General features: G+C 41.9%; 1 protein-coding gene across 2 annotated transcripts in view; it reads right to left on the bottom strand.

Annotated features, from left to right (window-relative positions):
- The window catches only part of LOC108599826 (teneurin-m), a 126,143-nt gene that overhangs the window by 7,862 nt on the left and 92,691 nt on the right, over positions 1-25,590 (bottom strand). For both annotated transcript variants that reach the window (XM_017986930.2, XM_017986931.2), the window contains exons 3-6: positions 6,131-6,751; positions 1,255-1,538; positions 689-1,100; positions 16-561 (exon numbers count right to left, since the gene is read on the bottom strand). In XM_017986930.2, coding sequence (XP_017842419.1) covers positions 16-561; positions 689-1,100; positions 1,255-1,538; positions 6,131-6,751 — 1,863 coding nt within the window. The remainder of the gene's footprint in view (positions 1-15; positions 562-688; positions 1,101-1,254; positions 1,539-6,130; positions 6,752-25,590) is intronic.

The raw sequence follows: 25,590 nt of genomic DNA, 5'->3' as shown, positions 1-25,590 counted from the left end.
ATTTATTGTACGCACCTTTGTCATTGTCCTTGCTGTCGCCGCAGTTGAGCTCCAGCGCAATACCGCAGTCTGGTCCATCCCAGCCTTCATAGCAGCGGCACTCCCACTGACCCTCACCACTGACGCGACACTGTCCATGCCCAGCACAGCTGTTGGGACAGCCCTCAATGGTGCAGTGCTTGCCGTTCCAGCCTGTAACACATAGACAGGTGCCATTCTTGCATTGGCCATGTTCATTGCAGCGGGCGTCGCACAATTTGGTGTTGCAGTAGTCGCCACCCCAGTCGGGATCGCAGGCGCAGGCATCGCCCTCGCAGCGTCCATGCTGGCCACAGTCAAGATCGCACAGCTCCTTGGAGCAGTCATCGCCACTCCACTTGGCCTCACAGCTGCAGGTTTGGGTATCCAGATCGAAGGTGCCGTGGCCTGAGCAGTCGGGCAGGCATTGCAAAGCGTCCTGATCCATTGTGGCGCAGTCGACGCCCTTCCAGCCTTTCTTGCAAATGCAGGTGCCATCGGCGCAGAAGCCATGACCAGAGCAGTTCGGATGCGGGCAGTCAACTAGCAAAAAAAATAATAAATTTAATACATTTGCTTATGTAATCGAATTTACTTAAATAAAATGGAATTTATTTAAATTAAAAAAGGAGTTTTGGATTGGGTAATGGGTTCTGGGTCTGACTGCTACCTTCTTCACAGAATTTTCCCTTGTAGCCGCGCATGCATTGGCACTTGCCGCTGACGCAGTGGCCATGGCCATTGCAGTCAGCCACTTCGCATTCGTCGTGGCGCAGTGAGCACTCCTTGCCCTTCCAGCCAGGATTGCAGATGCATTCGCCATTGATATACTCGCCATGCTGAGAGCAAAGCACGGGGCAGACGCTCTCACTGCAATCGTCGCCACCAAATCCAGGATTGCATTGGCAATGTCCGAGCAGGCATTGTCCATTGCCGGAGCAGCCGTTGGGGCAGTTCTGGGTCATATCCTCGGCTATAGCTGCATAGAAGGTCAACTCCTGCACATCTCCGTCGTCGTTGTAGAGCGAGACAAACCAATGTCCCGGCTCCATATAGCGGGTAACCTCACGCGTTATGGACAACTGCAGCAAGCAAGCGAAGCGTATAATCCCGGCGTGAATTGTATGAGTTTAAATTGCAACATGAAATGCACATAAAGTTAGAACAACAAGTTAGTTAATGAACTCAGGTGAATGTGTGTGTGTGTGTGTGTGTGGAGCTGGGCGAGCTACTTACGTGTGCCGCTCGAGCGGTGCGCGTGCTGGCGCTGAAGCCACTGAGCACCTCCTTGAAGTGGTACTGGGTGTGCGTGGGCAGCGCATTGCGTCGTCCATAGACGCCAATGGAGGCGCCACGTGGTATGGTATAGTCGAATTTCACATAGGCCGGCTCCGATTGATAGAACTGCATGTTCCAATAGCTGTACGGCTGTATCTCCTTGGTCAGCTTCTGGCCCAGTGTAATTTGTCCAAAGGTCGTGCCATCTGGCGGGAAACTGCGCGCTGGGAAAGTGCGAGCTCCTGCGAAGCGGTGCAGCAAGTGTGTGTGAAAAACAGTTGAAAACATGGGTTAATATTGCTTGGCAGCTGGTGATTTATTAGCTGGTATATATAGTTTATTTATATGTATGTATATATTTTGGGTATGTCGTATGAGAACTAATGTGAATTAATTAATTTATTCTTATTATTGCAAAAGCAAATTGGATCATTATTACGTTGTAGTTAATATTGGGCGTGTATATATTTAGCTGCCTATTCCTTATTAATGTTTCATATGTACACTTGAACTCTTTATTATTGTTTATTTACTTCCTTGCTGATACCATAAAGTCCCAAAATATTATTTATCAATTATTAAAAAACACTTTTGGCATATAAAATTATGTGCCATAGCTATTAAATATCAATTACCCTCAATAAACAGTTATATATTACAAACGATTTGTATTCAAAACATTTGGCGCACATATTTAAAGCAAAAGTAAAAATATATGCAAAGCAAAGTGACTTAACGAAACTTGCATTTTTATTTCTAGCAACGCGATCACTCACTGCACATGTTCACTCGCCAATAATCCGCGCACTACTGACCGGCAAGTGGCCTCAGTTGCTGACTTGCCTGCCTCGCTCAAATGCTATTGAGAGCAGCGCTGCATTCGTTCTGCGCTCAAATGCTAGTGAGAGCAGCGCAACTGATATGCAAGAAGCCTTGCCAGTCTCACAACCTCACACATGTAAGCTCTGCTTGGGCTTTGCTGGGTGCACTACGCTCAAATGCTGGTGAACGCAGCGGTACTTTCGTTCTTCGCTCAAATGCTAGTGGGAGCAGTGCAACTGATACTTGCATATCTCTCTCGCTTGGTAACTTTCCATCCTCACACCCGCACACACATGTAAGCTCTGCTTGGGCTTTGCTGCTCTCCGCTCAAATGCTATTGACAGCAGCGCTGCATTCGTTCTTCGCTCAAATGCTAGTGAGAGCAGCGCTGCATTCGTTCTTCGCTCAAATGCTAGTGAGAGCTGCGCTGCTTTTGTTCGTGTGCGCTCGATCGCTCTGAGCTGCTGCGACTAAAAGAGAGCGTCGCTCGTTGTTTTGACAGCACATGGTTACTGAGCGTGGGAGCCAAAGTGCCGTTAGGCTTAGCTAAATATCACAATTGTTTACAAAGCATTTAGGCGGCCTACGTGCCAAATTACAAGTTTGCATAAAATATTGTTTTTGAAGTAATAGTATTTAATTCAACAATTCAATTAAATATTGCTTAAATGCGTGCTTCAAATGTTTTAAAGACAAATCGTTTGTTGAAGAACTCAGATATAGCATAAAGTTGATGATAAAGAGTATGAGCTTATCGTTTTCACTCAAACGGTAACTGCAGCTCGATTTGAGCTTAAACTTATAGAAAAAAATTTAAAGAGCTCTGAGGCAGGATGAAAATAATATTATTAATATTGACTACAATTACTAATCACTATTGAATAGTTATGTTCTCTAATGGGTATGACGAATATGATTTGCACATTTACATGACCGAATGTTGATGCCTTGTAGTCATGCTTGAAGTTGAAGATTTATACAGATGGTGGGAGAGATAATGTTGTGGGTTGAGATTAAAACTAAGAGTTAGCACAGACTGTACAGCTGTTAAGTGAGCAGTTAATTGAAGCACTTGGGGGTTAGTGAGCGTTGAAGTTAGCACAATCACCTTCCAGTATGAGAATAGGCATAACATCGGGGCATGCAAAGTTAACAGCAGCAGATGCGGTGGTGCTAACAGAGTCAGTAACAGTTTCAGTAACAGAGTCAGTAACAGTGAAAGCTTCTGTTGTGATGGATGATGCAGTAGTGGTGACCAGCTCTAGCTGCTCGGAGGCATGCGGAGGCGCAGTGTCAATGTCAACGTCAGCATAAGTGGGTGGCGGGGGTGGCAGGCAGCTGCAGGGGCAGTCGGGCATGCGGGGCGGCGGCTCGGGCAGACAACTGCCGCCTAGCGGGGCATCATCAATGCTATTGTCTTCTGCGGGCAGCGGTGGTCGGTGTTCGTGGCTGAGCACCTGCTCCAAATTGTGCGGACCCGTGCCGGTGGGCACGGCCACATGCAGCGTGTAAATAGAATCGTTACCATCATCGGTGGCAATTGTCAAATTGACCAGAATGCGCTTGCTGGGCCGGTCAAAGCGTTCGCTGACATACGGCTTCAATGGCGTCAGATGGGCGGGCAAGACATTGGACAACTCCATGCCTTTTAGCACTTCATTTTCGCTGGCTGCTGGCGGTGGAGGCAGCGGTGGGAGATTGGCATTGGTCATGGGCACTGCCGCTGCCGCTTGTGTCTTGTAGAGCTGCAGCTCGTTGAGCTGTGGCAGCGTTTCATTCAATTTGACTATATCGATGTCATCATTATCAAACAGCGCCGCGTCGTCGCTTAGCATCGGTGGCTCCGTGCTCTGACTCTGGCTTTGATTTACGCTGTGTTGTTGTTGTTGTTGTTGCTGTTGCGCTTGCTTTTGATTTTGCTGAGCCAAATCACGCTCATTATTGTTATCATCAATGGCAGCAGCAGGTGGGGGCGTCGCTGGTGACTGCTGTTTGATTTGAAAATCATTTTCAATCACATGGCTTGCCACAGTGGAGTAAGTAGAGCTGCCCCCACCATCATCGGTGCTGCTGCTGCTGCTTGTGGTGTCGATTTCAACAATGTCATCGTTGTCACTTGCCATCTTTGTTGAGCTTGTGCTGCTGCTGCTGCTGTCAGTTTGATTATAGTCATCAATAATAGCAGTCGAGCTCTCCAGCTCCTGCTCCAGCTTGAGTTCTTCAAACTTTGCTTGGGGTTTGGGTTTGGCGAGCGCTTTACCTGCTTGACGCAAATTGCCGTTTAATGATTTGCCAAATTGTTGCAACTCCAAGACAGGCACAGACTCCGCCCCATTCTCATCCTCGTAGTCATAGTCGCTGATGTCGTCCGCATCTCTTTGACTTTGATTCAATATGCCTTCGATTTGGCGCAAACTTTTGGCGTAATTGCTTTGCTTAGCCGCTGCCAAAGCCAACTCGAGTCGTTGCTGTATCTGCGCATTGTCCTCAGTCTCCAGCTTAGCGTTTGCAATTAAGCCGCTGAAAGTTTGAGCAACATCATCATCAACAACTGGCTCAGCATGATCATTATGCCCCAGCTGCTGCTGCTGCTGCTGCCCCTGGCCCTGCTGCTGCTGCTGCCAGTTCATTAAACTTCGTCGCACTCGTTGTCGTTGTCGTTGTTGTTGTTGGCTGACAGACGAACGCGTTGACACTGCTCTAATGTTGTTGCCTTGACTTCCTACAGGTAGTACCAACACCAAAAGGGGGTGTGGTATAGACAAGGGGGGGGTGGTATGGGTAATGGTTTTAAACATTTTGCGCGGGGGTTGAATAGAGCACAAGTTTATTTTGCTGCCTTTTGTGGTTAACTAACTAAATACGCCAAAGTCAAGCCCCATGCGCGCTGTCTTTGATTTTAGCCAAATGCACGCGCGTTGCTCAAATTAAGCATAAAATGTATTTTTAATTCAATTTTCTGGCCCTGTCAGCGTGTCGCTTAACCCTAAACCGGGATCGCTTACAGCGTTCAAGGCGTGTTGGGCATGTCAACATTTGACAGCTTAATTGCCAAATGTTAAGCGAGACGTGTGTGTGTTTAACCTTTAACTAGCTACTGTACAAAAATCAAAGGCGGAGGTCAAAGTAAAAATAACCCACAATCGCCTAAGTTTAATTATAAGTCTAGTCGATACAATTATAAACTTAGAATTCCAACAGTTGCTCAAGTAAATTTAAATGGATGACTGTGTTGCTATTTTAATACTTTTGGAATAGATTTCGAATTTACTCCTTTTGGAATATAATTGAACTCTATGAAGAATTTACCTTTGTCTTAACGATATATAGTCTTGATTTTTCTTCTGTCTTTACTACTCTTTTCTATTCTACAAACTTCTTTAAGTCCATTCTGCATTTGGAACCGCTTTAATTTGAGCAACTTTCTTCAATTGACAAACACGATGGAATATTCAATTGCTAAAATTAGCTGCAACTCGTGAAATTATTTTTATGTTTGCGTGTGAATTGATTATGCTCAACCAATCTTCTTTTCTCTCTCTCTCTCTCTCTCTCTCTCTCTTCAGTTTTTGCTACTTTCGACCTCGTTTTTCTGTCCGCTGTCAATTTCAGAATGTAATTAGTGGCGCTATTCTTAGCTGGATTTGCCAAAAGTTGTACAACAATTGAACGCAATACAATGCAAATGGCATTTAAATAATCGAGCGCTCAGGCTTAAGGCTGAGGCACAAGTTAAGCGCGAAGACGAAAAACTTTGCAAGCGAATTGCTCAAATAAAAGAAATGTTATAAAAATAATATAAAGTTTTTCGCCTGGCGGACGAGCGGACGGACGGACAGGCGGACGGCAATATCTAAGCGCTAAATACGCTGCCGAAGTTCTCTCTTTCACATGCTCGCTCTTCCTCTTCCTCCTCATTTTGAATCTCTTTTGTTCTGTAGGTTTTTCTTTCTTTTTGCTACGAAACTTGCAAAAACTCATTTAAAAATAATTAAAACTTGTGCATAATTACCTCCATTATTGGCATTTGCCAAGGACGAGGACAGCGACGTGGAGGGCGCCAGCGATGATTGCGACGAGGACGTGGCCGTTGCCGCTGCCGCTGCCGAAGTGGACTCCGCCGATGAGGAGGACGTTGACTGCAAGCCCTGAGCCGTGCCGCTATTCGAGGTGGCCGTTGTTACCGATGACGTCGCATGTCCCTGTCCCTGAATGATTCCAATGCCTTGTCCGTTTTTCGCGTTATGCAGTTTCGATAGATCCGTATTGGTGCTCTTGGCCGCCGTCACCTCGGAGGCCTCGTTGCCCACCAGCACCGGGCAGGGCGTCGGCGGCGACAGATGCAGATTGCCCGTGCAGGCGAGTGTGATGAGCAGCAGCAGAATCACGCCCAGCACCGAGGCCATTACAATGCTGACGCGATGTGAGGAGCAGCGGGCGACCAGATCCTTCCTGAAGTTCATCGGCGCCGAGTAGTGATGCGTGGGCATGCCGTTCATGACGCTGCGCGGTGGCAGCACTGGGCCGCCCATGCAGCCCGGCGGATTCCGCTCGTAGCCTTTGAGTGTGTCTTTTGTGGGCGTCGAGCAGGCCGAGCCGCTCTTGTAGTCGATGGGTGAGCCCTTGTTGATATCTGCAAAGGAGACAGCAAAAGAGAGAAAGAGAGAGTGAGTTAGAATCTCATTTCACACATTTGAGCGGCCATGAGCTGCCCCTGGAAGCGTTGACACTATTTTTATTTTGCTTATCGCCATTTGGCGCAAATTTCATTTGTATAAAAGGATTTGCACAAGGATAACAAACTGACCTTCAACATAACCTCAAACAAAGCAAACGAAAGCAAAAAGCAAATACACACGGATTCGAATCGAAACGAGAGAGAATGAAGAGTGTGGAGCATAATGGAAAAACGAATGTAAGCACAGGGGCAAAATGACCAGCAACAATGATGTTGGGCAACACTAAAAAAAGAGAGAAAGAAGAAGAAGCGGTACGAAAAATAAAACCAAGATGGCTGAAAGGTTTCACTGGCGGCGACGGTCAGTGAAGTGATGTGAAAAAAAGGGACAGCAGCCAGCCAGACCGCTGACAGGAAAACAGCAGCAGCAGCTGCGTTAGAGAGGGGGCGTGGGGGGGTGGAGGCTGGGGCTACATGGCAGAGCATAAGTTGAAATCATTTGTTGACGCCATGATGATAATTCGATTATGCGAAGAGTGACGGGGACCTCGAAGCGCCAGCAGGGAGTACAACGTTTATAAATGGAGCGCTGGGTACAGTTACAAGGAAATGAATATGAAAATCAACTGCAAAGAGCGTCAGAGAGTGAGAGAGAGGCTGCATAGCAGCCAGCTTAGAGTCAGCCAGCTGTAATTAGCGCGCATGCTGAGCAGCTTTTAATTGCGTTACATAGCAGGCAGCTTAAAGTCAGGCAAGCGTGCTGCGTTATTTACTGCAAAAGCAAAGTCTAGGGGCTGCTGCTGCTGCTGCTGCTATCAGTGCCAGACAGCTCTACATATGTCACATATGCCACAAATGCGTGCACACACACATACGTATGTGTGTATGTGTGTTGCCAAAAAAAGCAAGAAATATTTGCTGTAATTTCTAGCAAAGCGACAAGCAAAACCGCAGCTGTAACCAACTCCCACCACACTTGAGCTTGAATCTGTATGCCAATAATGCTTTAACTTGGCCAGCAAGCGAGTTGGGTGGGTGGTTGGGTAAACCAAAATGTATATGGTCAAAGCGAGTAGTGACTGTCTGTCTGACTGTCTGTCTGTCTGTCCAGCTCGCAGTCCTTAGCCTGTATGCAATGATAGCGTGAATAATGTTGGCGTCATTTTTTATGCATATATAAAGACTAATGTATGTATGTGTATGCATGTGTGTGTGTGTGTGTGTTGGTATGGGTGTGTATTAAAGCTTAGATTTATTTAATGTCAAGATCTTATGCATATGTATCTGTGTGTCTGCATAAATGTCCATAGATCTGAAAAGACATTTGTATTAGGGTCGAAAGGTTAAGCGCATTGCCTTTCAACTTGGCTGCCTCGTTAGAGGGCGTGCCCAGTTGCCAAGCATATATGTGTGTATGTGTGTGTGGGGCGATTTTTATGACCGAAACGTGTTACCAAGTGTCTGTCTGTGTGTGTGTGTGAATAATTAACGAACGCATAATAGCAGTCGGTAGTCGCTCCTGGCAATTGCTGATATAAATTCACACAAGTTAATGGGCTTTGGCTGCTTTTAAAAAACAGCACAGAGTCGAGTCTGGCAGTTGAAATCCTTGTCTCTCATTAAGAAAATGGCGCACAATAAAATGTTAAATTTATGGCCAAAGTTAAAACTGCACTTCACTTGAGCAAATCAATCCACACACACACACACACAGACACAAATTATGCCTCAATGGCAGTAAAAAGTGCAGAAGCCTTTTAAGTGCTCCGTTTGGCTATTTGAATGATAGATTGTCTGCTTAATTGCAATTGGCAATTCAATCAACTTTTGCCCAAGCGCCTGCATTTATAACGATAAATATAAATTTTATTTTTTTGTTTGTTACTTTTAAGCTTAATGCGTTAATTGCATTAACTGGGTTGACATTGTTTGCATGAGATCAGCCTGGGGCCGCTGGGCTCAATCGCAAATCGCTTAAATTAAAACAACACATGTGGGCGTGGCAGCGAAAAACAATAAAAATAGTGTGCCACACACACACAGACACAGACACAGACACAGCTGCCACTAATGGTTATTGTATAATGTGCCACAGAGTCATGTGTCCATGCGTCTGTTTATACATAAATATGTTGCTAACGCATCCACACACACACACCCTTAGGCCACAATGTTGCCAACAAGCTGACGCAGCAGCCAGTCCAAGCACCACCCCACCCCACCACCCATCACATAGCCTGTGCGCTCAGACACAAATGAGATTTACTGCTGCTGCTGCTGCATGCAATTTAACATTTTTAATAATATTAAAATTACAAATTTATGTTTATAATACTTGTTATTATATATTTTCGTTGTTGTTGTTGCTTAAGGTGTTGCTATAGTCGCATTTGAATCACAGCCAGGGCAGTTAATAGAAATTAAATGCGTCAAATTACTTTGGGGGGCGGCGGCTCTTAAGTCTAGCAGCCGAGATTTGGATTTGCCTAAAAGGCTATAAAAACTGTAATTAAAATTTGTTGCCGCATACATTAAGCGGCAGAAGATTTCTTTAAGAACTTAAGCTGATTAAAATGGGCTTATGCTAAAGCCATTTTTATATTTAGCGCAAGTTTACAATTTACTTTGCACTTAAACGCATTAAACTTTGGCATACACTTTGAAATGCTATAAGAAAGGGTATTAAACAGTTGTGCAAGTGTATGTAACAGTTACAAAAATATATACATTTTTGCTCAGCAAGATAAGCTGAGTTGAATGGGCTCTGTCTGCAGGTTCATCTGTCTGTATGAGCGTCAAGAACTCAGCAACTATAAGAGCTAAACTTAACAAATTTGTTATGCAGCTACTTCTTTTATTAGCGCAGCATATTAATAAATAATTTATGTCGAATATTTTATAGCAACGCATAAACAACTTGAAAACTAATCACATAAGCATTGCTAAGTGTATCAAGCAGTGCTCTTGCTTTTATTTACCTTTAATTGGCGCTGTTTGGCTTTTCTTTAATAATTATTTTACTACATTTTTGTGGCTAGTTTTTGAACTATTTATAGTGCTACAATTGATAATTTTTGTTAACTACTTCGTTTTAGTATTTAATTTCATAGCAGTGAGCTTAATGTGCTGCAATTTTGTGTTAAGTACTTTTGACTAATGGCTTTGCTAGCTGCCATGGGAGTGAGAGAGCGATAGAGAGAGTGAGAGTGGGAGAGAGCTTTGTGTTTGAAGGGCCATTGGGCTGACCTGACTAGCGCCAATTTGCGTAGCCGTTAATGAACATTTGCTAATATTTTAAGCACTAAAACAGTGCAATAAATTCCAAGTGCCTGCCACGCCGTCCCCGCCTGCCCCGCCCCGCTGCCAACGCCCGCGCTTTTGTCGTTAAACCATCAAGTTGGCGACGAAGCGTGCGACAATCAAATAAAAGTACATGAAAAACACATAAAGGGGTACTTGGTATGGTTTTTCCTCTTTTTTCTGAGCTGAGCTTTATTTTTTTTATACTTGGCGGTTTTTTTGTCGTCGTCGTCGTCGTCGTCGATGTTTTTTAATGGCAAACGCGACGATTGCTAGAAACAAACAGGTGAGTGAGCGGAGCGGCGGGGCTGAAGCGGGGCGGAGTTTGGGTTAAGCGAGCGGAAGTTGTGCAGCGTGGAGGCCGCGGAGGAAGCTCCCGCCATGTTGGTAATGGAGTTTGCAAACAAACATGGCCGCCGGGGAAAAATCACATAATTTACACGTTTGCATTTAAGTATTAAGTGGGCAGAGAGTAAGCAACAGCGAAACAGCGCAAAGAGAGAGGGAGACAGAGAGAGCGGCATGGTTAAAATGTTTCGTTTACTTTACTGTATGTGTGTGTGTGTGTGTAAAGGAATTTAGGCATGTTGTAACGCTTTTGGGGGCTTTTGCCATGTTGCCGGATTTTATGTGCGCAGGAAGCAATTTTTGGTTCGACTTTATTGCCGCTGTCGCCAGCGCGCTGTTGTTGATTTTAAAGCATTTAATGGCGCCGCCAGTTTGCGTTTTGTACAAATTGAAAAGAATAACGTTAGAGCTTAAGCAAAGACAAGCCCAAAGCTCAAAGCCAATGCCAAAGCCAATACAAATGCCAATTTATATGTATGTACGCAACTCGTTGGCAATTATATGTAGACTCGAGTGGCTGCCACACAAATTGCTTTCCAACATATGCGAGTTGCCAGTTAATTGGATCGTTTTTTAATCAAAAATTCCATTTACAACTTTAAACTCATTACTAAATGTTTAATGTGCGCTCATTCAAAGCGCCCAGTGCCTATTGTTGCTGTACAATAAATCTTCACGACAAAAAAGAACAACTAACAACCAACAAGAGCAACAACAACAACAACAACAATAAGCGGGCTAAGGTAAGGAAAATGTTGCAATTTGTTAGGCCCAGAGTGGAGACAATGTCTGAGTGAGGGCGGAGGGCGGCAACCTGTCGACATGCAGAGGCAGCGGCAGCGGCAGCGGCACGTGAGCGCTACCGCGGCCCCAAAAGGGTCGTAACACTTGCGCCATATTGTTTCAAGCAGCCGTGTGGCACAACAGGCGGCGGCAGCGACTCGCCGACTGACTGGAGTACTAATCAAGTGTGTGTGCGTGGGGTTGGACTTAAAGCAAGGCGTAGCATACTTTAAGGCGTGCTGGCACTGGCGAAAAACTTTCGGCACGATTTGCATGTAAATTAATTGCCATTGCGCGCGCGGGCATTGTCGCTGCCGTGCTCCATGCCTCGAGCCTCGCTACGCCGTGTGCTTGCGCCTTTAGCTATGCAATAAGATTTTTCTGCTTTCCTTATTTGTTGCTGCTGCTGCTGCTTTGTTGTTGTTTTACGAGCTCTCTAAGCAACCCTCAAGGCAAGCAGCAGCAGCCCAGACACCCACGAGATAAGACGTATAAATTATAGCAATTTAATAAGTTTTAAATATACGCATCCGGCTGGCGCTCACTGTAGCTCTTGGCCAAATCTTTGCGCGCAAACTTTCGGCTGTCTGTGTGTGTGTGTGAGCTATAACTCAAGACAAAAATTGTTGGCGATTAAAATTGTCGGTTGGGCATTAATTTGATGTCACGATGCGCTTGTGGCCCCCGGAACGTGTCCAGCGTGCCGTGTGATAAGGTGGCGCGTCCTCTGCAGACAATTTTCAGTTAGCTGCTGCCGCACTAAATGAGTTTATGCAAGTGTGAAAATAAGTCTTTTAATGCTGGGTGGTGGTCGGTGGGTGGCTCTGGGTGTATTGGCGCTCACTTAATGAGTTGAAAGTGCTGGCGTGCCTTTTGTTTCTTTGTTTAGGGCCAAGACTAAGAGGCAATGGTTTGGCTATGAAGTATAAGCGAAACTTAATTTGTTGTTGCAGGTGAGAGACGCATAAATTATTTGATAACAGTTTTAGTTTTACTTGCTGCATAAATAAAGTTCTCAGCCGTTGTTTCTGGGCTTTGTTTGCCATTTTAGCCGCGTTAATGCGGCGGCTTATCAGTGTTCCAGGCTTAAGTTTAGTTTACGTTTAGTTTTCGCTTCGCTTTGTTTATGCTGCACAAATATTGCTGCCGTTTAATTAAAATTTCATGCTCGACTTTTAACGCCAATTGATGTTTTTTTTCCTATTTACAGTGTATGGCGCAATTATTTGCATTTTGGCACCATTGCTTGTTAGCATAGACTGTAATTTTTGTTGTCCTGCAGCTTTTGTAATTACAAAGCAAAACTTTGGCATATAATTTTTACAAAACGTAAAACTTTTTCAATAACAAAAATTGGACAAAAGCAAATACAAATATAAATAGCAAATGCCGAAAAGCCCAACTGTAAAAAAAGTTGGCTATAAAATGGCCAAAAGGGACGCACGCATACACATACGAAGTTGTGGGCGTGGCAGCTAGCTACGTGCACAAATGTTTAATAAACTTTTTCAAATAAAAATTTATCTACGTTGACGTGCAATTTTTAGAGCAATTAAACCAGTGTGCAATTGCAAAGAGAGAGAGGGCGTAAGAGAGCGGGAGAGCGAGAAAGCGCAAAGCATGTGTCAAAATTGCCTTTGGTCTCGTGTTTCTCGCTTGTCTGTCTGTCTGTCTGTAGAATTTACAGTTGGCTTTTTGGGCTTTTGTAATTACCCAGAATTTTTAACAATTGCAGATGAATTTTATTTTTATTGCTGCCTGGCGCGTGATACAAAATTTAATTAGCTTGCTTGGCAGCGCATTTATTAAACTAATAACAATAATTGCGATACAGCCAGCATTCACATATTTTTAATAACTTTTATTTATTTAAATATGTATGTTTATTTATTTTTTATTTGATTGCTTGTTTGTCTATTTGTCTGCTCGTTTGGCTGTTTGCTGTTTTATTTGTCGCAGGTAAAATAAATGCTGGCAGTAGTCGCCTTTTGTTTTCAATTTAATGAACTGTAAAGCGCTGCCATATTTATTACCCACCACATGCAAACATAACTATATATAACTATATATATTAATATATGTGTGCATACAATATTCATGTTTTTTTTTGTTCATTTGCTGCTTTTATTTTGAATTTCTTTTATGATAATTTTAATGCATTTAATTTAAATTACTGCAACATCGATTTTTATCATTATTTTCATAATAAACTTTATTTTTTATTTGCGACTTTTTTGTTGTTGGCCATTTACATTGCGGTTATGACCATAATGCGCTGAATGCACCCGCTTGCCATGCCCGCCTGCTTATTTTATAGTCAATAAACATTGTCAGCGTTATCGCAATTAATTGAAATTAATGTGTGCATACACTCTGTAATAGGCCATTTGCGGTTTGGTTTGCCAAACACCCACAGCCACCCACCCACTCACAGGCAAGCCACTAACCAAACTGCCAAACTTCAATCTGACCAACAAACAAGCGCTCGCTCTCACTCTCTTACACTCTTGCTGTGTCTTGACATCAACTATTAATTGCATGTGTAATTTAAAAATAGCAAGTATTACTTGTTTTACAATTGCCAAATTGCATTAATTGCCCGCTGGGCAGACAAACAACAATTAATTTCAACTGTTCAACTGTGCAAATGTCAAAGTCAATGTCAAAGCAAATAAACGGTACTGAAAAAAATAAAGCAAAGAGCAGAGCAAAGCAAAATTAATTTATCGCTCTTAAAGTGAAGTGAGCTACGCACTCTACAAAGCAAGCGCTTGCATGTTAGAGCGAGCTAGCAAGCTAATGCAGCTGCACTTGCACTCACTAGCAGAAGAGTAAGCTGTGCGCTCTCATCGGCGAGTCAAACGTTTTCGCTGCCTTAAATATAAGAGCGAGAAGCAGCTGCACTTGCGCTCACAGCTTGAGACCCGTTAACTGTCGCTGCTGCTCTCATTTGCTTATGAATTGTGTGAAGCGTCTTCAGCTTGAGCTTAAGAGATTGCATTGAGTGCTTAATATTTGCTTAGTGAGTTAAAAATGTGAGCGCGCTCTCAGGTTCAAGTGCATACTTGTATGGCGAGCCTAGCGAAATTCTTTAGCAAGTGGAATGTGGAATGTGTGGCTGCTATTGAGTTGGATTGTATTACAGCTTGAAGCGCAAATGAAATACACATAGCTTAAATTCTTGTTTGCCTGTCGGCTTTAACGAAGTGCAATAATAATATAAAAGCACTTCTAGACTTTACAATTATTATTTTATTATGATATTATGTTTGGCCATAAAATGCGCTGCCAGCCAAAATTGGGCAGCCATTTTGTAATAAAGTTTGTGTTAATTAACGCACACACAGACAAACAGAACATGCATGTGAACAAATATGGCGCCCACTAAAGTACCACTTTACACACACACACACACACACACGCACACACAGACAGAGAGCGGGACGAGTGAGGTTATATGAAGGGCACTTGCAATATTTAAATTCAATTGCATACTTTAAAAGCGCGCACACACGGCGCATACTTAATGAACCATAGACCCGCTGCCCCTGCATTTTGTTTTTTTTTTTGTTTATATTTCATTTTGCAACTGTTCATCAGCGTCATAATAAATAAAGAAACAACACGCGCTGCGCTTTTGCTGTCGCTTGGCTAATAAAAATGGCTGCAAATTGTTTTTGGCATTATATTTAAAATAGTTGCAATACTCATACTTTACAGCTGAGCGCACACCTGATGGCATTTTCGGCATTGTTGGCCAACTGCCGCTGCCGCTGCTGCTGCTGCGATATATTGCATTTATCAAATAACCAAATAAACGTCAGAGTATGGCAGCCAACAAAAATAAATCCTTTTGACTTTGCCCGGCCGCGCCGTTTGTCAATTAAAAACGGTTTAATAATATTTGCAAAAGTATTTGTCAAAAGTTAAATGTGGCGTCTAAAAATCTGTCATTACTTATAATATTATATAATTATAAATAATGCGCGCATTAAATTGTTTTAATTGCCGACTAACGGGGTATTATTAAATATGAGCGCGCCGCCTTTTTGACATTATCAGAATTTATAAAATTCATATCTGTGATGCAATTACGAGCGTTTTAAGTACACAAATTAAATTAAATGCAATGCAAAAATGCCAGAGTTTTTATAATAAATTACACTTAACTGTATAATTGTGGTTAAAGCTAGACTAAAAAAAAAACAAACTAAATAGAACTCCTAATAGAATGGCTGCAAATTAATTGCATTTAATGTGAATAAATAAATTAAACTGAAATTATGAACATGCCACGCCCACAGCAGCAAAATAGGTCAGCGTAGGCGAGTTGAGGTTATGTCAAGTGTTGGCATAAATTAATATTAATACGCTAGTGCAGCTGATTAGTTTACAGCTTTAATAAAAAACGAAACACACAACACATTGGATGTAGCAGTTGAAAAGCCATTAAAATGGTCGAAATAAGTGTGAGCCAGAGTCAGTTAATTTCATCAGAGCTACTGGTAATTGCAGTTGCAGCCTGGTCAAGAGCGAGAAGCAGCAACAATTCGCTTTGCTGTTCGCCCTTTTTATTTTTTGTGTTCGTACGTAAAATATGCGCAAAGCATAAAGTGGGTGGTGGGCGTGGGCCACAAGGGCTGTTGCATGTTGCTGTTGTGCATGCCATTGCCGACTGGCAACAATTTATTATATTAAGTATTAATGTTGGCTATGTGCAATGCCTTCTCTTATGCGCGCTCTTTCGCTTTTTGTGTGTGTGTGTGTGTGTGTGTGTGTGTGTGCATAATCCGAAAGCCAAAAGTAATTATATTAAGTAATTGATGAATTTGCCTTTTTGCGCGCTTTTTTTTCTGCCCCTTGTACACAGCTGACAGGCAGCCCTCAGGCCAACACACACACACACACACACATACAGCGAAAGAGACTGAGACTGAGCGAGAGTTATGGCCACGGCTTGAAGGCTGCTGTCTGGACAAAAGGCAGACTACATAGCCATGTAGTTGCTTGGTTAGTCGTCCAGCGTTATTCGACTGGAAATAAAATTTAATAAAACGACAAATAAAAATTTATTGTGTGTCATTTTACACACACACACACACAGACACAGAGGCAGACAGACAGCCATGACCGACAAATTTGATACGCACACTGATAGGCGTCAATTTCCTTTTTGGAGGGGGGCGCTCACATGAGCTTTAAGTCGCTTTGAAGATATATTTACTGTTTTAAATTTAATGATAATAAATTGCTAAGCTTTGACTTAAGCCACAGCTCTTTGATTGAGCTTAAAGCGGCGTCTGTTAAGTGGGCGTGGTCTGCTTATCTTTGCTTTCTAATTTATGTTTGGCGCAAATAAAATAGAAATCGAAACTCGATAGCCAAAGTTTATTACTCAATTACGTAGCCATCAACAAAAAATAAAAACGAAAAATTGTGAAAATGCGAAAACGAAAATGTAACGAAAACGAAACGCAAGATAAATGAAATTGATAAGCGCATAATTTATGTGCGGATTTCGTTTTATACTATCATTAACGCAATGTTGCCAAGTCTACGCGACCCTTAATTTGTTGCTTAGTGTTGGTCAAGCCAGCGCGCCTCATCAATTGCCTTGACAATGTGAGTTTGGGTTTAGTTTGATTTTAAAACACGCCTTGGCTATATTATTAACTATAGCAACTAATGCATATAAAAAGTTTGAGCCTAACGCACATAATCGATCAACCCAAGTCTGTTTTTGAGCATGACGGATATGAGCGCATTAAATTGTCCCACACACACACACACACACACGCAAACATTATGCATAAATAATTTCGATAGCAACAACAAAGGATTCGCTGTTGCATATAATGAAAAATTGAAACATGAAAATTGTCAAAAACAGCGACAGCAGCCAAAAGAGTTGATTTGAAGCTGCGCTGGGGTTGGGTTGGGGGTTGGGCTGGCGCATTACCTGTTCAGGCTTTATGGGCGGAAATGAAATTTTTGCTCGTGCATTTGGGTTCCGGCTCAATGCATGAGTTATGTATAGTGGTGGGCATGTCAGTTCGCCAGCCTACCCGACTGACAATTTTGACAATTTTCGTTTACGTTTATGCAATAAAAATTATGCGCAACATCGAAAGCCACCGAATTGAGCTCAATGGGGGGGTGGGTGCGGGCGGTCTTGCGGCTTTGCTAATTATTTAGAGTAAATAACTGTATTTTTTGCCGATTGTCAGTTTAATTAAATGCGTTTAGCAGCTGTCAGGGGCGCAGTCAAGCTGTTGAGCTGTTTAAGGCTTTTAAGCCATCAAGCTGAAATTCATTACCGTTAGAGCCAAACACACCTGCACGCACAATAAAAAAAAATACCTAACTAAATCAATTCAATTACAAAAAAAAAGCTGCAGACACTCAAGCCTCATCAATTAGCGGCTTGGCTAAGCTGTTACGCATTTTATGTTACTCGACAAGCAAAATGAAATGAAATTGAAGTAAAGCTGCCAGTTGATTGGATTGTGTATAAGTGGGTGGTGGGTGGGTGGTTTATAATTAAACGCAGTCAAGGCAACAACAAATCAAAGTTGCGCACGAATTAGCTCAGCACTAAAAAAAATTGCGCTCATAAATCTTCAGCGCTCTTCAATGTTTTCTTACACACACACACACATAAGTAATTAGAGTTGCTGGCATTTTTTCAAGTTTAATTAAAATTATGCACCTTTTTTATATTTTGGGGTTTGCTGATTGTGATTGCTTTGCCTGGCAACGCGTTGTGCGGCCTTCAAAAGTGTTGCGGTAATTAAAACGACATTATTCAAAGTTACAAATGCGACAAAAGGCAACCAAAAATAAAGAAAAAAAAAGGTTTTCGCTTGGGTCCTGTCTTGTGCCTAGGCGTTTATTGCGTGCGTATCTTGATGGCAGCTTTGAGTTAAGCACAAAAGGCAGGCAGCAACCTTTTGTGGTTACGCAAAGAAATCAAAAAACGATTAGTTGAAGAAATTTTCAGGGCTCAAGCCACAAGTCAAGCGAGCTGAGCTCTTTTTTTGCTCAACATGACCGCTGCGGACAAATTTAATCACACTAGACTAAAGCTATGTGGCTATGCCAGCATTGTTGCGGTTCAATAAACTTTTGTCTAGCCTACAAATCCATTAACGCGCCAAAGACTTCAAACTGCACAAAAGTATGCAACGAAAAATAAAAAAACGCACGAGTTCGTTTGTTTAGTGCGAATGTGTGGGTGAGAGAGCATGCGCTACTATTTTTAATCACTTCAACAGTTTTATTGTCTGGCAAACGCAACGACAACATTTAATAGATTGCCTGACGGGGCGACAGCGGCAGCGGCAGCGACAGCGACAGCGACAGAGGCTGAGGCTATAGAAAATAGGCTAGCAAAACAAACAAAAAAACGCAAAAGTAAACAAAAAAACAAACTAGACAAAGCCTAGAAAGAGAGCGCAAACGAGTGGGATAGGGAGTGCATGTTTTATAACGGCAACAAGGGGTTAACTGTGTGAGTCAGCGTCAGCAGCGTTTGAATGACTTGCCCCAATACAAAAGCTGCAAGCTCAAAGCAAAAGCAAAGGGGATGTTTATAAAGATATTTTCAGTTGCTGCTGCTGCTGCTGATTTAAACGATAAGCATGAAGTAAACTTTGCATATCAATGAAGTAAATTCAATTGTAGCGTTGGGGGCTTAGGCAAAATGCCGCTGCATGCCCCCCACGCTCCAACGTTTAACGGCATTTTAAGTAGACGAGCTTGCATGCGTCATCAACTGCGTGCAGTTGTGTGTGTGTGTGTGTGTGTGCTCAACACGCTAGTGCAAAAATAGTTTTTTCGCTTTTGTTATTTCGCGTTTTGCGTTTTATTTTTGACGCTTATAATTGCTCCATTAAAATTTTGTTTATGGCAAAAGTTTATGCTTGACAAGCAGCGCGTGCGTTACGTTACGTTAGCGCTTACGTTACGTGACGTGACGTGTATGCCCCGCAGACTGTAATTAGAATGTCAAACTATTTTTAGGCTTCGCATGTGCCAATTGCATGCAAAATTGCTGCAACTTTTAGAGTTTAGCGCATTAGCTGACGCATGAGCTCGAAATTTGATTTGCGCGCAAGGTCGTTGGAAATTTAATATCAAAAGGGCGCTTGATTTACACACACACACACGCCCATTAGCCAGCCCATTAAACTGAGCGCGATTTGCGCTTGATTAGATTCTAATTATAAAGCCTGCGTCTATTTGCAGCAATAGCCTTTACCTAACTTTTTCATTTTAGCCTCAGTCAAGCTTGGGTTTCCTTTTTTTTTTACGACTTTTTAATGATTTTGACTCGCTTCACTCAGTGCGCCACGTTTGCTGTTTGGCACGCCTTCTGCTTTCACTTTGGGCGCTCGAATTTTTCCAATTTTCTTTGCGTTTCGACAGCTTTATATTTTTTTTGGGGGCTGCTTGCGTGCTGACCCAACTGCTTTTAACCCCAAAAGGGGGCGCGCCCATTTTTGTTTACTGCTAATGCGACTTTTAACGCTGATTAATGTTGCTTCATTTCTTTAGCCAGCGCTTTGCTGTTTGCCCTTCCGCTTCATTTTTTTTGGCGCTTTTGTTTTGTTGCTGCTGCGCTGATTAAATTCATTAAAAATATTCATTGTGGTCGCAGCGCAATAATAAAAATAACAATCATGTTGTGTTGCCTGCACATTTAAATATTTGCCAGCAGGCAAAACTGTTTGCTAGCTGTCACATGTCAATAAAATTAACACTTGAATGGCAAAGCAAACGCACACACACACGAACACACGCACACATTGACAAATGGACAGACAGCTACAAACAAGGCAATGCAAACACCAACAGCAATAATATATTTTTTAATTAAAACAACAACAACGTTGTCTCTCTGACTCTGGCGCTGGCTTTGGGTCTGGCCAATGCTAAGGCTGACTGCAATAATTTGCTTGACAGCTGCAAATGCAAATTTTGCTCTGTGCACAAGCTAAATTGAAATTTATACAATAAAGCAGCAGTCAAAGTGAAAGAGAGAGAGAGCACAAGAGAGTGAGTGAGCGAGAGCGCATGCAAATTGCATTAGGTGCTGCTGCTGCAATTTCAATGCTTAAATTGTTTTGTTATTGCAACAGAGTACATGTTTTTTTTTAACATAAACATTAAAATGCTGCAATTTATTTTTTATTGCATACTTATGTGAACTGCATTTTGATTAAAGCTGTAAGCGCATACTTTTGGTTTGTACTGTGTTTAAATAAATATGCAATTGGCATAATTTTTATGATAAACAGCAGCTAATTTATGCGCTGGCAATTAGCCAAATGCACAGGTTTTAGTCAGCCCTGGGGAGCCGCGACGAGACGCGACAATGAAAAATATGTGCAAGCGACTTTAATTGATGTTAACTTTGGCAATTAACTATAATTTTATATGCTTAATTTAGATGATTATCGATTGCAATCAAAGTATGCAGCAAGCTGCTGCTGCTGCTGTGGCATGTGGCATGTGTGGCACTAACACTGCCACCTGCAAATATGCCAGCTCATAATGCATTTAATGCCAAAAGTCTATTGTCAACACACACACATACACACACACAGACAAACAGTTTATAGTTGACATAATTGTTTGTGCATTGCTCTAAAGCAAAGACAAGAGCGAGAGCGACAACGAGTGCGGCTCTGTCTGTTGTGGGGGGTGGGGGTCAATTGCCAGTTGAGGCTTTATGCAGAGCAATAAAATATGAATTTATAGCCTATTTGCTTGGCTTTTTGCATAGCACACAGTCCAGAGCAGACACAAAAGCAACAACAGAGCGAGAGAGCAGCTAAGTCATATGCAAAGCCAAATTAAGGCTAAAAACTTGGCCAGGCTTAATGAGCTTACGCAATACTCTTTCCCAAACACACACACACACAGACACATGCAAACATTGCATTGCACACATACATAGACAGTGGCTAAAAAGGATGCTGCTTAAGCTTGCATAAAAGCTAAATGTGCGCAATTTTGTGCTGTATCATGGCAAAACATTTTCGGCTTGTGGCTAAAAACATTTTCTATGCCAACACGCACACACACACAAGCGTTTGATATACTAAATATATATATACAGTAAGCAACCAATATGAGAAAACGCTAGCAAAAGCAACTTTTTCATTATAACAAGCGTCACTTAAGTAGCGCTTGTGGCTAATTGTTGATTTTATTGTTGAAAGGCAAGCAGTGAATTCAACAACGCTTAGTATTGGTGTATAATAGTTTAAGTATATAAATATAAATATAAATATAAATATAAATATAAATTAAACGCCTTTGTTGCTCTGCCTATACCAATTGTACCATAGAATTTAATTCTAGGCTACAATTAAAATAAATAAAAATTGCAAATCATAGAAATATTGGTGAATGTTGTTGGTGAACTTGATACGTCACTTAATTTCAACAATATGAGCTATGGGTGCTAATTGGTAAACAGTGAGCTACTGGGTGAGCCATACTTAAGAGCTCTATATGAGCAACTCTTTTAATTAAAGACTTTCTATGGGTATAAGCAACCCTAAAAATTTACAAAAGAAACGCAAAGTATCAATTTCATTTAAAACTTAACTAGGCCAAAGCAAACTCGTATTAAGTACAAGTAATTAAATATTGTGAGAAAAAGAAAAGCCTAAAATTTAACTTATAAAGTTTATAGACTGTTAAAGATAAAGATTCCGCATAAAGACACAAATTTAGCAACTCTTAGGCTTAGTCACTCTAAGCTTTGCGTCTTAGATTTCGCTTAGTTGCTTTTAGCGAGTGCTTACTGTTATATAAGTATGTATAGCTAGCAGTGTCAGCATTTGCTTTGAGGCGCTGGCGCAACATTTCAATGGCATATTGAATGTTGAGCACAAAATATCTAATTGACTAACTCAATTTGTCTAGGCCATAGACACACACACACACACACACACACACACCCCACTATGATGAAAGTTTGTGAGCGGCGGCGGCTTCATTTGGTTTCAAAGTTTAGTGTCAAATGGATAAATTTGATTATAATTCTTAGTTGGGTTATGATAATCGAGTTGGAAATACTTCAAAGTTGCGTTTTGCGTTTTTGTGGGCCACGCTATGTTTGCGTTAAAGGCTTTTAGCCAGCCTGGCCTAAATTAACTACAAAATGGCGGCGCCACATTTGCGAGTCTTGTGCCCATCAAATATTCAACGAATTGCTCTGGCGCAGCAACGGATTTTGTTGCCACTTGCCACTTGGCGTCTTGGCAAACGAGCTGCCAAATCACAAAATCGCTGGCATATTAAGAGCAGCAGCCAAATGCAGCACCAAAAATAAAAAGAAGTGAAAATCAAATGCACATTTAATGGCCGCTTGGCTTGTGTGCTGCTCATGCAGCTGAGAGCGCTTTGAGTGGCAGTTGCAAGTGGCAGCAAGTCTTTAAATTATTGAGCACTAGTGTCAGTGTGTCATATTTGGGGCAACTTTAATAGCTGGCAGCAGCAGTGGCAAAATGTTTATAACAATTCCAATTAGTGCAAAGCGGCAATTTCCAATAGACAACAAATGCCAATGTGGCCATTGGCTTGGCCAACAGCAATGCAATTATATTTGTAAACTCTTCAATCAATTAATTTTAATGCCACACACACAGACAGACACATACACATGTGTGTGTAAAGCAATAAATGAAAATTATGGAAAATTTTTGGTAAACACACAAACCGACCGCAAACATAACCAAAATAATTTTCATATAATTTGTATAAATTTTTAGCTGTCACACAATGGGAAATGCATTATTATTTATGCAAAAATGCGTAGCTAAATTAAATATTAAGCGCAATGCAATAGGGAATAATGCTTGCAACTGTGTGCGTGTGCGTGTGTGTGTGTGTGAAGCTAATGAAGCATGCAGAGCGACACATTCGCACCTGCAATTAGCTGACTGAAATAATATACAGTCCATTGGGCGCTTGAGTGTGTGTGTGTGTGTGTGTGTGGGTGGATGGGGGGCGTGGTCGACTGTCAGTCAAACAGTTGTCATTGTTGTTGGCTGTACAAAATGTAATATTTAACGCCATTTTATGCAAATTGAAATTATGTTAATGGGCAGCCACAGCCGCAACAACAACAGCAGCAACAACAATTGCAAATATGCAACAAAAAGTCAAGCTCAAGTTTGCAGCTGTGTGTGTGTGTGTGACAAACAATGTGCCATGTCGATTGTTGACGCTGCTCGCTTTGCAAATAAGCAAAGCATCCCACACATCTTATAGTCGCCAATTACAGCCCATTCAACACACACAAACACACACACACACATACACACATGCACAGCATTCATTCAGTCATTCATTTGGCATGCTGCTTGCAATTCGCTTAAAGCACTTTGCATGCTTAACCGCTCAGTTTCGTACTCTGGCATATTAATATGTTATAATGAATGCCTGCAACTTGCTGCTGCAGCGCCAGAGCTTGCAACTGGCAACTTTGTCTCATTTGCATTTTCATAATAATCATAATAATAATGCGCACAACAGCAGAGCGAGCGAGCGACAACTGACAACTGTCAGTAATGATAATAAGCGCATAAAATTGTTGCATGCCACTGCGTCTGGTATTTATCGTGACAATTGTAAATGCGCAGCACCCAAGTGTAGGCTTTAAGCTTTCTTCGCATTACGCATACGCCCCTTGGCGCACAGACAATATTTAGATTTATGTGCGTCATTAACAATTTACAATTGTCATTCCTATGTGTGTGTGTGAGTCTAGCATTTAATTAAAGCAATTTGCCATTGTTTTGCTTTTGAATGAAGCGTTAAATTTGATTAGTTGCTTATATATTTACTTACATACAGTTTGCGCTAGTTTATTATATTTCATATACGTACCTAAAAAGAAAATAAACATATTTGAAATTAGTTTAGTTTATGCTATGTTGAAATTTGTTTGCAAAACAATCAGCCAAGCTAAGTTTGCCATGGCTAAAACAAAAAATGCCAAAATGCAACAAAGGCGCGCGCCACGCCGGAAACTAAAGCAATTTCAAATTGAAAACTGCTGCAAATTAATCAAATGCTTTCAGTGCCAAGTCGCTGCCCAAGCCAAAAAAACAAACCCCATACAGGCAAAGGCAAAGGCAGCGCTAAGCAACAGCAACAACAACAACAACAACAACAACAGGGAAATGTCAGTCAGCAAGACAGAAGTCAGCGATAAAGCCAAAGGCAACGAAATGAAGAAAAACGCACAAAAAGGCAAAAGGCAACAGCAGCAGCAAACCGAAATCGAAATCGAAGAATCGTAGCATATAACGCTTGCGGCTATAGCGCGCAACACAAAGTCTTATGTGTGTGTCGACCCTTTAGTACGTTTAGTTCTAGGAACTTCACTAGTTACTGTGCAACAGCTGTCGACTAGTTGCTGAGCTTAAATGTTCAACAACAACAACACATTGAACTATTTTCCAATTGTAGTTTGCTCTTTCTGATGTATGCAAACTAATGCTGCACTAATGAATTCCAACGAAAGCAATCGAACTGCAGCTCTGCTCATTTCTTTCTTAGAACTACTCAAAGTAACTTTCTGTCCAAGCAACATAAGCTGCTTGTCTAATTATTAGAACTAGTCGTTGCTGCTTTATGCTTAATCAAAAGCATGCATTGAAATATTTAGCATTCAATGCTTAAGCTAAATTTACTGCTTGGCTTATGCCCACAAAATCAGCAATTGCTTTTCAAAAAGTACTAAAGGGTGTATGCGTGTGTGTGTGTATACTTTTAAGCACTTTAAATCGATAACATGATTTTTCAGCACGCAACAAACAAACTGCTTGGCTGACTGTGAGTTAAATTGTCAGTTTCATTACGTGGCGCTGCTTTTTTTTCTACTGTTTTGCTTTGTTGTTGTATTTTAAAGCCAAATCAGTACGTCTGCGCGTGAGGCAGCGTATATAGTATATAGTAGTATATATGTTAGCTAGGTAGAGCTGTTGGCTTTGGTCGTTGCCATTTCTCACATTGGTACAAACGATTTTTCAAGTTGGCGCTTCAACGTGCCAAAGCAGCAACGTGTTTGCTCGTCTACCAATTCGATTTTGTTGCTCTTGAGTTGGCGTCGTCTTCCATTTGCTTTCTACTTTCTACTCAATGCCAGTCAGAGCGAGACACAAAGCGAGCGAAAGAGCGCGCGCGCTTTGTGTTCCTTGGAGATTCAAGTGCTCGGCTTGGCGAGTTCAACAAACATTTAACTGATTGCCTGGGCGTGCGTGTGCCTTGACTGGATTCCTTTTTTTTTTTGATTTGCAATACACCTGGGAGATACTTGAGGCTGTGTTGGCCACAAAAAT

Source organism: Drosophila busckii, chromosome 3L, assembly GCF_011750605.1.
Source record: "Drosophila busckii strain San Diego stock center, stock number 13000-0081.31 chromosome 3L, ASM1175060v1, whole genome shotgun sequence".
Lineage (NCBI taxonomy): Eukaryota > Metazoa > Arthropoda > Insecta > Diptera > Drosophilidae > Drosophila > Drosophila busckii.
The sequence above is the reverse complement of the archived record's forward strand: the minus strand, read 5'-3'. Positions and strand labels throughout refer to the sequence as shown.